Source organism: Jaculus jaculus, chromosome 10 (assembly GCF_020740685.1).
Source record: "Jaculus jaculus isolate mJacJac1 chromosome 10, mJacJac1.mat.Y.cur, whole genome shotgun sequence".
Taxonomy (NCBI): Eukaryota; Metazoa; Chordata; class Mammalia; order Rodentia; family Dipodidae; genus Jaculus; species Jaculus jaculus.
Genome location: NC_059111.1, coordinates 77668079 through 77682820, shown reverse-complemented (window position 1 = coordinate 77682820; position 14742 = coordinate 77668079). Strand labels below are relative to the sequence as shown.

The window sequence follows — 14742 nt, the reverse complement described above, 5'->3', positions numbered from 1 at the left end:
AAGTAGTCTGAAAGATGAAGGATAACTTCTTTAAATTTGAAAGATTGAGTATTAAAAATGCTAAAATTTGACTGATTATAAATGATTTTGTGATGTTTCCCCCTAATATAGAAAACAATTTAGCCTCCTTTTTTGAAACTTGCCAGAAAAATGAAAGTTTATGTTTTCCATCTTTAAGGTGTAAAATCCTCCAAACTAAATATGTGCCTCCTCACAATGAAGGGCTTGTGGTCTCCATGTAGCACACCAAAGACACTTGTTAATTGAGCTGTAGAATGTAGTAGATCATAGGCAAATGCCTCTCAGAGTGGCCAAGGGAGAACAGATGAGAAACCACATTTGGAGAAACACAATAAAATATTCTATGACACAGAACTGATGGTTCAAAATAGAGATGAAGGTAGCTCTTTTTGTCCAGTATTAATGAAGTAAATTTTTTTCTCATAAATATGCAAAATACTTGCTTTAAGTAAAAAGTTTTCAGCATAATTTCATTAAATGGAGTGGGTCCTCTAATGAATTAGAGACTTCTTTGTTTTAAACTTGTGTACTCTATTCTTGAAAATTATCAGTATCATTAAGAAGCTAAAATTGTTCCCTAAAAGAGGCAAACAGCCAGTACATGACCAGTGCTTTCCTAAAGGGGAGAGATTAATTCCTATGAGAAGGAGGCACAGGCTTACTGGTGGTGGGTGGGGGAGGTGAAGGGTATCACTTCCTCCAGGATGCAATAGGGGAAGCAGAAGAGGATGCTTTGATGAACAGATGGTTAGAGAAAGCTGGGGAAAGTGAAAAAACAAGTTGGGTCCGATTACAAAGGACCCTAAAAAAGTCTCTCCAAAGGATACACCATCTGTGGCTTTCAGAACACAGCTTCAGTACTTTGGCAGGGAGTAACAATGTGATTTGATCAATTTATGTGTCTGCTTCTTCATTATTACTCTACTGCAACCTAAACCTTCACAGATCCTAGTGTCAGCTCTCCTTCCTATCAGAGACCCATAGCTATCTAGATTTTTAGCTATCTCTCAGGACTATGGTAAGAAGCAACACTTCTCCACATGTCTGCAGGTGAAGCAAGTTCCTAAGTTGCCCTCCGGGGCCAAGTAAATAATTATCATTAGCTAGTATATTATTACCAATGCACCTCTGTTTAATGGTATACCAGAAGAGACTATGCTGGAAATGTATGGGAGACAGTTCTCAGATATAGTATTGGCTATTCTCTCTCTCTCTCTCTCTCTCTCTCTCTCTCTTTTTGTTTTCAAAAGAGCAAGTAACCTTTATATGTAGAAATTTCATAGTAATAGATGGGATAATTTCCAACACAACATTGGGGATGGATATATAAGTAAATAATTATTTCAGAAAATAATTTTGAGTAGCTAATAAAATATATAAAGTCTAATCTTACTTGAAATTAATGCTAATGAAAAATTTCAAGGACTTTAAAAAAGTATTTCCAAACCATGGAAGAGAAGAAAGCATTCATGGGACCACTCAAGAAAGACCATATTGCCAAGGAGGAGGAGGGTGCTTAATGTCAGCACAGTCCCCAGCTGGTGGGGTCTAAATAAAAGTTTTTCCAGTGGGAAAAAAAAGTATTCAAAACACTGACACAGAAGTTACATATGTAAACTCTGACCCTAAGTATTATTCAGAAATCTACCTGATGTCATATTCTTATCTTAATAGAACAGTGAAAATGTGAAAACATCTGATTAATTCTTCCTCTGGACTCTTACAAATTTAAAATCCTATTTCTAATGTGGTTTGTAAGTTTTAAGACATGAAATAAACGTAAGTTCTTATTTTAAATTTTTATTTGTGTGTAGGTATGTCTCTCTGCTATAAACAAATGTAATCTCAGTAGAATGAAAGTTGGCAGACTCATGTGTACACACTAAAGACTTGTGGTGGGCCACCGACAGCTTCTTGTGATAGAGAAAAAGAGTCAGTCTCTAGACAGTCAGCGCATCTAGTGCCAGAAGGTACTACATGGGGGAAATGACCAATATCTGTCCAAGCAACTCATGGTCTAACCTATTTAGCAGCAAATAACCTGTTGTGGTGCTCACACAAGTGCAATAGTGGCACACAGCCATGGTGGGAAACCAACTGCTCTTGATTTGGCTAACTGATCCCCTCAGTGGAACGGGGCCCATAGCTGGAGCTGGGAAACAAGTCAGAACCATATCCAAACATAAGTTCTCTCTCCATTATCAACCTACCACCAATCATGGGCTACAAGAGGGCCTACACCTATTAAATTCTCTATAAAAAAATAAGGGTTACTCGTTTGTCTGGTTCTAACTTTACTCTCCAATGGAGAATCTGCTACTCTTTTTCAGATAGATGCAGATCCTAAGGACAGAACCACCCCAGTATCTCAAAAGGCCCTGGCTGAAACCTAGAATAATTGGCGAAACAAGCAAGGGTGCTGTTATCTTGGTGAACCCAGTACCAGCACAAGGGTGAAGGAGATCGACATACACAACAATCAATTCCTACCAAATCTAGAGACCCAGAGGCTCCTAACACCTCGTCACTGAAGCAGACCAAAAATAAACCCAACATGGCTCAGGGAAATTTTGCGGAAGAGGGGGTGGAAAGAATGTCAGAGCCACACGTTAGGTCATGATATGCAGAGACATTTCTTCTACCCATAACTGTGGGTTAACTCTACAATGCATGACCCATATACCTGAACAAGGAGAGGTCAGGGGGAGGTGGTAGGACCTGGATGAGCCTAACAATGAATGGTAGCAACTTGACTATATTCATTGAGTACAAAACTAATTAAAAAATTAATTAATTAATAAAAAGAAGCTATAAAAGTACTAAGGCTTAATATCTTGAAGACCTCTGAACTGTCCATAAAGAACTTAATGCTATAGGATGTAACATGCCAATCATCCCTTGAAGAGTTCAAGCCTAGGTTTTGGCTATGAGTAGAATCTGAGATGCTGTTGTACCTGTAGTCCATGGGGGCTGGGCTACAGACTAAGCTGGCAACAGACCTTAGCATCACCAATATGATGTGAATTTTGCAGTTATGCCAAATGTAAGAGTTATGGGATCATGGAAGATTCTATCCCAATCTCAAAGGAAGGCCTGGGAGAACAGGTAACATGTGGCAGGGTCAGGTTCCATGACGGTAGCCACTGACAGAGTGATGTATGAAGCTGTGACAGTAACACTGAGGATGCAATAGAGATGCATGAAAATTAGAGATAATAGGAACCCAGAATATCAATAAAGGAAAAATGCAGGCAGGAAGACAGCAAGCCCAAGAAAGAATGCATGTGTGCTACAGACAGCAGGGCTATGAGAAGGGCTGGAAAGCCCTCTGGAATTCATATCGTGATACTCAGACACCAAATATAGAGCTTCAAGTTTTAATATTTGCCCTACTGGGTAATGAAATTCCTCCTCTGCATTCTCTTATTCTGCCCTTTTGACATGTGAATGTTTACTCTATGCCACTTTATACTAGAAATATGTAACTTGTTTTTTGATCTCACAGGAGTTCAAGGCTGAGTTTGTTTTGAGTCTCAGAGGAGTCTTTGAACTTGAGCTTTTGAAATATGTTGGACTATTAAGACTTTAGGGACTTTGGGAAATAGGATGAATGTGTTTTGTATTGTAAAACTGGCCTGAGCCTTTTGGGAGATAGGGGGATTGTTATGGTTCGAGGAAATGTATTTTGGTGTGAGATTGATGCTGGAGAGGATATGTGATCAACTTAATTGGGCTGAGAAGTACCAATGAGATCTGTAAAGCATACCTCCGGGCATTTCATGAGAGGATGAAAAGGAGAATTGCCACTCTGAATTTAGGAAGCACCATCCCATGGGCTGGGAACCCAGATAAGATAAAGATGGGAACAGAATAAAGCTAGCAGCAAGAATACTCTCTGTTTTCTGGCTGCCATGATGTGAGTTGTTCCATCCTGCCACACCCTCTCTGCCAAACCTCTCAAACCTTGAGGTAAAATGAGTAATTCCTCCCCTTGTTTTGTGATAGAGATGAAAAGTCTAATTCATTGTCTTCGATGCTCCACAATTAGAAAATGGAGATAAATCAAGTATTTTAAATGTTCCCACAGAAATGATGCATGTCTGAGGTGACAGGTTTGTCATATATCTTGATGTGATCATTGCACATTTCATACCTGCATCAAAATACCACAATGTTGTCCTGTAGGTAGGTGCAACCATCATGCCTCAACTGAAACACTAACATTTGAAATACTTCTACTTTCAGAATAATTCTATTTGGCAGGATTGCCAACAGACTGTCAAAATTCTTGCCAAGCAACTTAAGGTTACTCCTGAGGGTTTTAATAACCTTCTGAAGCTCAGATAACCATTCCAGACTATTTTCATAGATTTCATGATAATTCAATGAAACTATATAACCAACAAAAATTGTACAGATTTTCTATTTTGGGGCTGCATGATTACAACATTCTCTTTAGGGTAAACAAAAAGTTAAGACATGTCTCCTAGACTTTAGGGGTTCTCAACAAACTAAATATCAATTATTTAATTATTTTATAAATATATGTTATTTAGGCATTTTATAAGAATCTAAAATATTTTATGGCCCTTTTCATTATAACAGAAGTTAGTGTGTGTGTGTGTTTTCATCTTCATTTGAAAGATAAATTCAGTGATGCTAAGCCCAAGGTTCCACAGTACATGACAGAACTTGAACTCAACCTTTTACTTCAGAACCCAAGACTATTGCTCAGTTTCCTATTCTATCTCCTTATTTATGCTCATAGAATAGTTCTGTTATTAAAGGACCATATTCAATAAACATTAATAGATGACCTCAGTTTACTACAATTCAGGACAATTTTATGACTATTTTTAAATTTGAATTCAATAAAAATTTGGCTTAGGTGACATTACACAAAGATATATTTCTTTTATATATGTCCTTTATACAAGGATATATGTCTGTCTCATCCTATATATAACACTTGTGTCTGCAAATATTTTGTCAATCAGCCACTAGAACTAGAATGGCTAAATGCATCCTTATGGATATGGTACTGTGACCACTCTTCAACTTCTTGTTTAGTGAAAAGATGACCCTGACTTGAGTGAAACCTCAAGAATGACATTAGATCACTTATCTTCACTGCTTTATATAATAACAAAATAAGTAAAGTAGGTAACTGCATAAATCATCTCAATTATGCACATTTACATCCATACTTTGCTATAGTACTGTGAATATTTTGTCAACAAATTTTATCTTGTAATACCTGAAGTGAACACATGAATGTGGTTCATATTAAAAGATTAGAATTGACCCTTTGCTTCATACCTACCACAGAGCAGATAACTGCAGGCAAATCCTAAAGATACAGTCATCTTATAAATACAAGATTACAGAAATAACTTCCAGCTAGATTTGATTTCCTTAAAATCAACTCTGATAAAAATATGTATGAAATACTGAGCATTTACCAACTGATGAATTGTGTGATTTAACAACAAATGTGACTTTATATGTCTGTAGTTGGCACTTTTAGTGAGTTTTATGTACAACAAGGTTTATTTCCTGAATTCGCTCCAGATAAGACTCTAACTGCTATGAACTTAGTATCAAATGCATCAAAGCCTCACGATCTTCACTGGTTGCTGATTTCAGACTTCCTAAACTAGCCTGCCCAAACAAGATCTATTCATTGACCTTATTTTTATCCTGAAAACCAGCCCTAAGGTCCCTTGAGTGTATTTGTTCAAAAAGGAGGCTTGTTGAGCGTGGAATCCCAGCACTCAGGAGCAGACATAGGAGGACCAGTGAGAGTTAGAGGCCATCCTGAAACTATATAGTGAATTCTAGATCAGCCTGGGCTAGAGTAAGACCCTACTTCAAGAATCAAACAACAAGAGAAAAAAAAAAAAAAAAAAAAAAACAACCAGAAAGAAAGTAGGCTTAATGCCTGTAGACTCTATAGGCCCCAACATTTGTTGGGTGCAAGTCACTGTTTTATAACAGGGCATACTGGGGATATGACACTGTCAGCCAATGCTTTCTCTGCTATGATAATGAGCTCCTAGGGGACCCACAGACTCACTTTTGGCACGTGCGGATTGAATTCCACAGCTCTGTGAATGGCCTCTACTGCGTTCATCTCTGCTGTACTCAGCCCCCTCCGAGATGCTGCCTCAGGAGAGAATCTGAAAAGCAGAAAGACAGACACCATCCAGTTGGAACCACTGTTTGGGCATCTACCCAGGCAGGCATATACACATCAAGGGCCCCTAAAATCAAAGTGAAGCAATGACATGAGCTCTTGAGCTCTCCAAGCTTCAACTACAGGGGACCTCTGAGTGACCCCTTCTACCAAGGCCAGCAAAAACCCCAGCAGAAGCAGAAAGCTTGCTTAAATCCAATGGCAGGAGGAATTAATTTAGCTGTCAACTGTCTAAGTAGCTAATCTAAGTTTTCTACAAGGTACCTGCTTAGGTGAGGGGAGAGGGAGGACTGGCAATGGCAGACAGTGTAGGAAAAAGAGAAAACTAGCTTACAGAAGAGCGCACTTGGTTAAAAACAGAACTGGGAAGAATTTTCAGGGAGGCTCCCAACCCAATGTCAGCGCTGCTATGGAGATTTACGTCGCGGCAGCTTCAGCAGCAGGTGAGCCTGCTTGAGCCGTTCCTGCAGGGGGTGTACATGCCCAAACTGTGGGCAAGACACCTGCCCAGGGGAATGAAAAAAACCAGACCATGCAATCTCTTTCTCACCTCACACCCAGGGCTAACTCCAGAGCTGCACTTGGCAGGCAGACACCACAGGGGAAGCTGTGACAACCCTGGCCCTGCCCTCCCAAGCTGGAGTCGCTGTGTAGGGAGAAAAGATGTTGCAGTAGGTACTGGCGATCTACAGGATAAAAAAGAATGAAAGAAAATTACTTCGGTCTTGAAGTGCACACACACTTAACAGCAAACCTGTCTGACATGGCCGAGGCAGTTTTCCCGCTCTCTGCTTGGCTATGCTACAAAGGGACTAGATGGTATCAGGGATATGTAGACGTTTAAGAACTCAAAAACAATTAACCTGCTCATCATCCAAGGATGCTTATAGAATTTCTATATGTCACAGTCACCTGCCTGAATAAAATGGGCAAGTGTCCCACTGAGAGCATCTCTGAGTAAACAGATCATAAATGGGGAGCTGGTTTGGAAATGGGATAGCAAAGAAAGGAGGCCAACCATCCCCACTACCAGATAGCATGAAACAGTCATGGACCACTGAAGGAAAAGGAATACGCAAAAAATACAGTAATAATAATAATAAAAATTAAAAAAACGAATAAAGGATATTTTGTGTAAATCCCAAGCAGGCATTTTGGTTGTACTGACTAACAAAAAAGAAAAAGTAAAAAGAATAAAAATAAAAAGTCACCTCAGAGGTATTTCATATAAAGCCCCCTTTTTAAGAGACCCATGCACCCTTACAATATCTGGGGATAGACATTTCCTCTGTCTAGTGTTGAAATAAAAGATCAGCAGGAAAATGCACACTTATAAGCAGTGGTCTGAAGAGACCAAAAGAAACTTTCCGAGAAAGCCCTTAGAGGTGACACATCTCCTTGTCTGGTCAGGCATTTGAAACCCACAAGCTACTGCTCACTTACTTGTCAGAGACAGCTCTTGCTTTGAGCAAGGCAGCTGTGTAGCATATTGTTGCTGACTTTGGTAGGCTTATATCTGTTAGAGAAAAAGAAAAGGAAGCTTGGTAAGTCTGAAATCAAAGTAACAATAATTTTTACAACACAAGATTTTTCATCAGATAAGTCCAATTAAGTACAAATTAAAAATATTTTAGGTATTACACATGAACTTCAGCTATTTCTTACTGAATAAAAATGGCATGTGAAACTAAAGGTAATTTTTATTTTGTGAACAATTCATGTTTATGATTCAGCAGGCTCACTCTTTAGCAGTCTTCTACTTAAAAATATGCATTTTATATGTTAAGTTTAAGCAGAGAATTATAAATATGAAAGTTTAGTAGTGATATAAATACCTATAATAGGAAAGAGAAATAGCACCTTTATATTGGTTATAAAATTTATTCAAGTATATGAAATTTTAATGCAAATAAAAAGTAATGCACACAACTAAATAAATTATTTAGTAATCAAGTTTAAGTCAACCTTTCTGTACCTAAAGTTCAAAATCAGATTTTAGTAGTATGTGTTAAAATATGAAAGTCAAATCAAGGGAATATACAGTTATCTATAACATAATGCATACACATATATAATTTGTAATGGGTATACATATGGAATATTCACTAATTTATACAATTTCTGTTTATTCAAATTCATGGTATCTTTCCTCTCATGTGAAGCCTAAGTTTTCATGTAGAAAAATAATTGTATAGTTTTACAAAAAATTTCAGATGGAGGGGTAAGGCAGGTAAGAGCTTCAGATAATGCTTTTATTAAGAAATACAAGCATGAAACCCAACTGACAGTAAACAAGTTCAGAGAAGCCAGGCAGTCTTGGTTAGGAGATACTCATTCTAAATTATAATTTGGTTCTTTTGAAAATAGAACAAGTTGGTATTTAAGACTTGTAACCAAATTTATACTTAAACACAGAAATACTTTAATTTAAAACAAATAAAATCATGCCTTCTCCATATGCTACAAAATTCACTCTTAAACTGGAATGCAGTCCAAGTCTCTTCAAAGGGGTGTTTTCAGGATTGCAAAGATCTTAACCAACAGCAGGCAAATAAAGTGATTCCCTCAAGGAAAATCAATCCCTTTCCCCATAACAAGCACTTACTATCAATAGCAGAGAGAAACTTCTCTTTGAGGGAAAATAAATCACAAACCATCACAGAAAATATGAAAGCCACTGATCTTTCACTGAATCCCTCTTTAGCCTCACACCTTGCTGTCCACTGTAATAATCCTGGGCAGTGTGCTACCTCTGACCAGAAAGAGGGCCTCAAGGGCAGTTGTCTCCTTCACCTGTCCATTGTGTAATGTGTCTAGGGACTGCACACAGGCAACTAATCAGTGACAGGGATCATCTGAGGATATAACAATCTGCTCTTGAGTTTTGCGTAACTGAAAAGCACATTGTGAAAGGGTTAGCAGGATCAGATGCACATGCCACAGCCTTCACCTGTAAGAAGGGATGCACAGCCTGTGGTTACCTTACCTTCTATATGAGCCACCCCTAAACTAGCCTCCAGGAAGATGGCACTTTACACCTAGATGGCTCTTCATCTTCCCGTAGGCTAGGACAACGTATACATGAACTTGCTTCTGTTGTGTGCTAAGCATACCAGCCTTTTCTTGGTCTTTGCTGTTAACAATATCAGAACACAAGAGAAAATGAAAGAGGTCTTTGTAGTCTGCATCTCAAAAACTACCTCCAAGCAAACATTCACCACTGCACACCTCCACATAATTTTTGTTTGTTTCTGAAATAGAGTCATATGTAGCCAAGAATGGCTTCAAACTCACCATGTAGCCAAGGATGACCTTGAACTCTTGGTTCTCCTATTCCACCTCCCCAAATTCTGAGATTACAGGTCTACACACTAGTTTACACACTGTCTATACGGAATAATGTGCTCATGACTAAGAATATTGTCAGATTTGAGGATATGCCTTGTTCTTTCAACATCTAAACATTATGCAGCTGTACAGTGAAGAAAATCAACATAAGGGCTGGACAGATGGATGAGCCATTAAGGCGGCTGCCAGCAAAGGACCCAAGTTCGAATTCCCAGTGCCCACATAGAGCCAGATGCACAAGGTAGTGTATGCATCTGGAACTCATTTGCAATGGCTAAAGGCCCTGGCACAGACATGCTCCTCTCTCTCTCTTTCTGCCTTTCTCTCCCTCTCAAATAAGTTAAATAAGTTAGAAACTCATTATAGGAAACAAATAAATAGTTTTCAAAGGTTTATTCAATGACTGTCACTGGGAACAAAAATTGGAAGATACAGAACTTAAAATGTCAGGCTTTTAAGGAATTTTATACATTTTAGTTATTTTTTTTTAATTTTACAAAACTTTTTATTGGCAACCTCCATACATATATACAATGTACCCTGATCATAATCACCTTCCAGCATCCTCTTTTGTTCCCTCTTTCAGTCTCATCCACTGAACCCCTTTTTTTCCAACTAATGTCTCTTCTAGCACACACACAATTATTTTTATTGGCAACTTCCATAATTATAGATAATAAACCATGATAATTTCCTCCCCTCATTTTCCCTCTCACAACTCCACTCTCCATCATATCCCCTCCCCCTCTCAATTAGTCCCCTTTTCTTTTGATGTCATCATCTTTTCCTCCTATTATACCGGTCTTGTATAGGTAGTGCCAAGCACTGCAAGGTCATAGATATCCAGGCCATTTTGTGTCTGGAAGAGTGCATTGAAAGGAGTCCTACCCTTCCTTTGGCTCTTAAATTCTTTCTGCCATCTCTTTTGCAATGGACCCTGAGCTATGGAAGGTATGATAAGAGGTTTTTCAGTGCTGAATCCTCCTCTATCATTTCATTTTAGTACTATGTTGCCTTTTCAGTCATCTCAGAGGTCACTGGCATCTGAAAAGAGAAGCTTCTGTAACCAAAAAAGTCATGATAGCATTAATATATGAGTATGAACATTAAGAGAAGTTCTTATAGGGAAGTTTGGTAAGTATAATATATGCACTTGGTCAGACACCAGCAGACTTTACACTCCTAGGGCTCATGACCTCCCCTGTCCTAGGTTTTCAATACCAGGCAAGTATTACCTTCTGTGGAGTGGTCCTCCAGCCCAATTATAGAGTGGTTGGTTTCCCCCATAACAGACATGCCACTATTGTGTCCACGGGCTCATTTGGCCTGGCTGGCCTAACTTAAGGCTTGCAGTAACTTACCTCCACTGATGACTTCTCTATCTCCCATATAGCTTCATGCAGCATAGCTTTTTATAGTTTTCTGTCAGCTGATCTACACAGAGGAGGTTTTCAGTTCACCTTTAGCAAGATTTCTCAGTGACCTTGCAGCCCAGGCATGTGGAGCCTTCAACAATAGGGTCTTATCATCAATTTCTGGTGGGAAACCAAGAGCCTCGGCAAGCCTGTAATGTTTGGGGGCATAAGGGGCCTCCCTGACCAAAAACTCACTAGAAGGTATCACATCCCTGGCACTGAAATTTTTATAGTAACAACCTATGGCTTCTGAGTATACCATTGTCCAAAAAAATTGGTTTCCATATGGCTTATTCATACCCTCTTAGATTTTGATGAATCCTCCCCCCACCCTTCCTTTACTCAATCTCTTCCCCTGACTTTACTTAGGCCTTTCCACTCCCAGTAATCTGTTCATCTACTTACATATATACAATGCCATCCCCTTAAGTCCTCCTCTCTCCTCCCTCCCTTATAGCCCTTTCTAGCTTCTAGGCTTCTGATACCAAGTTTTATTCCAACTCACATACAAGTCTAAACATTTGTAGCTAGGATCTGCATATTAGAGAGAACATGTGGCACTTGGCTTTCTGGGCCTGGGTTAACTTAGTGTAATCCATTGTATAAATGTAACACAACTTAATTATCCACTCATCAGTTGAGGGACATCTAGGCTGGTTCCATTTCCTAGTTATTGTGAATAGAGTGGCCATAAACATGGTTGAGCAAGTATCTCTAAGGTAGTGAGGTGAGTCCTTAGAATGTATGCATAGGAATGGTATAGCTGGGTAAAATGGTAAATCTATTATTAGCTATCTCAGGATCCTCCACACTGATTTCCACAGTGGCTGTACTAGTTTACATTCCAATCAACAGTGTAGAAGGGTTCCTCTTTTTCTGCATCTTCACCAGAATATATTGTTATTTGTTTTTCTTGATGGTAGCCATTCTGACAGGAGTGAGATGGAATCCAAAAGTAGTTTTAATTTGCATTTCCCTGATGGCTAAGGATGTAGAACATTTTCAGAGGTTTACAGGCCATCTGTATTTCTTTTGAGAACTCTATTTTTAGTTCCACAGCCCATTTTTTAATTGGGTTGAATTCTTATTATTTAGGTTTTAAAATATATATATATATATATACATATATTTATATATATATATTTATATATATATAAATATATATATGTATATATTTATATATACATATATTTATTTATTTATTTTTATATTTATATATTATATATTTATATATATAAATATATATATGTATATATTTATATATACATATATTTATTTATTTATTTTAGAGACAGAGACATAGACTGAGAAAGAAAGGACTGGTTGTGCCAGGGCCTCAGCCACAGAAATTGAACTCCAGCTACTTGCATCACCTAGTGGCCATGTGTGTGACCTTGTGCTTACCTCACCTTTGTGCGTTTGGCTTATGTGGGATTTGGAGAGTCAAACATGTGTTAACCAATAAACCATCTGTCCAGCCTTATCTAATTTTCTGAGTTCTTTGTGTATCATGTATATTAATCCTCTGTCAGATCAATAGCTGGCAAAAAGATTTTCTCTCATTCTATAGGTTGCCTCTTTACTTAAATATTTACAGTGTCCTTTACTGTAAAAACTTTGTAATTTCATGAGATCCCAGTGGTTGATTAGTTGTTTTATTCCCCAAGAAACTGGGGTTATATTCAGAAGGTCATTGTTTATGCCAATATATTGAAGGGTTTCCTGTACTTTCTTCTTTAGCATGTTCAGAGTTTTAGATCTGAATTTAAGGTTTTTGATCCATTTGGACTTGATTCTTGGGCATGAAGAGAGATAAGGATCTATTTTCATCCTTCTATATATATCCAATTTTCCCAGCACCATTTGTTGAAGAGGCTATCTTTTCTCCAATGAGTATTTTTGTCGATGATTGAGAGGCCTGGACATGAGGTCTAGCAGTACTTCCTGAGCCTAGCTAAAGTTTGGCGATCTGTCTCTGGCCAGTTATGACTCAACAGGGTGCCAAATTGCCTCTAGCCTGCACTTAGAACCAATCATTTCAAAAGTTGCGATATGCTATTGGCCCTTACACCTCATCCTTTCCTGAGATCCCCGCCTTCGTTCTCAATGCTATATAAGCACCTGCCTGTCACAATAAAGTGAGATCCTGCTTCGACAAGTTCCCGACTCAGTGTGGTTTTTCTCTAGTGACTAGGAGAGGTTATGAGTTGTCGACACTCACCATCCTGCTCAGCCCTAAGGAGAGACCGGCAGGACTGGCTCTCCTATCTGCCGGTAAGACCAGCAGATAATCAGGTGGCTGTAGCTGATTAGACTTACATATAGGTCCTCTATTCTGTTCCATTGAGCTATGTGTCCTTTTTGTGCCAGTACCATGTTGTTTTTGTTACTATGGCTCTGTAATATAGGTTAAAATCAGGTATGGTGATATCGCCAGCCTTATTTTGTTGCTCAAAATTGTTTTGGCTATCTGAGGTTTATTGTGCTTCTGAATGTATTTTAGGATTTTTTTTCTATTTCTGTGAAGAATTCCATTGGAATTTTGATGGAGACTGCATTAAATGTATAGATTTTTTTCATAATATTGATTCTTCCAATCCAAGAACACAGAATGTCTTTCCAATTGCAATTTCTCTCTTGAGTGATTTAAAGTTTTCATTGTAGAAATCCTTCACTTCCTTGGTTAGGTTTATTCTAAGATGAATGGGAGTCATTCCATGATTTCATCTTCAACATGTTTCTTTTTAGCATATAGGAAGGCTACTGATTTCTGTGTGTTTATTTTATAACCTGCTATGTTGCTATAAGTGTTTATCAGCTCTAATAATTTTCTGGTAGAGTCTTTAGGGTCTTTTATGTATAAAATTATATAATCTGCAACTAATGATAATTTTCTCTTTCTTTCCAGTTTGTATCCCTTTTATGTGTGTCTCCTGCCTTATTGCTATAATGAAGACTTCCAGTACTGTATTAAATAAAAGTGAGAATGCCTGCTGTTGTCTGGCTAAATGTATATAATATGTTCACCAAACTGTCTGGTAAACCCTTCTCTTAATGTTCATACCCACATATTAATGCTACTCTCACTTTTTGTTAGAGAAGCTTATCTTTTCAGATGGCAGTAACCTTCTTTTCATCATAGTGCTGCAAGGAAGTGACATAGGAGTGGTCAGCATGGAAACATCTCTATTACACCTTCCAAGGCTCAGAGTCCATTGCAGAAGAGTTGAAGGGAAGACTGTTAAGGACTAAAGGAAGTATGGGACTCCTTTTAATGCACTCTTCCAGACACAAAATGGCCTGAATATGCATGACCTTGCAGTGTCTGGCACTACCTACACAAGACCAGTATAATAGGAGGAAAAGATGATGACATCAAAATAAAAGAGAGGCTAATTGAGAGGGGGGAGGGGATATGATGGAGAGTGGAGTTGTGAAGGCTAAAGTGTGGGGGTAAGGGAATTATCATTGTTTATTATCTATATTATAGAAGTTGTCCATAAGTAAAGAAAAAACAAAAAAAGTGGAGACAGTAGACACCCTCATTTTGTTCCTGATCTTAGTGGAAAAGCTTCAAGTTTTTCCCCATTTAGTATTGTGTTGGCTGTAGGTTTGTTGTTAATAGCCTTTATTATGTTGAGATATGTTCCTACTATTCAGTTTCAGTAAGACTTTTACTATGAAGTGATATTAGATTTTGTCAAAAGCCTTTTCTACATTTATTCAGATGATTATGTGACTTATGTCCTCCAGTCCATTTAT

The 14742-nt window shown here is 38.2% G+C and overlaps 1 protein-coding gene across 8 annotated transcripts in view; it reads right to left on the bottom strand.

Moving 5' to 3' along the window:
• St7 (suppression of tumorigenicity 7) overlaps positions 1-14742 on the bottom strand; it is a 312701-nt gene that overhangs the window by 32530 nt on the left and 265429 nt on the right. For all 8 annotated transcript variants that reach the window (XM_045160301.1, XM_045160302.1, XM_045160307.1 and 5 more), the window contains 2 exons: positions 7661-7733; positions 6098-6200 (listed from right to left, as the gene is read on the bottom strand). In XM_045160301.1, the coding sequence (XP_045016236.1) occupies positions 6098-6200; positions 7661-7733 (176 nt within the window). The remainder of the gene's footprint in view (positions 1-6097; positions 6201-7660; positions 7734-14742) is intronic.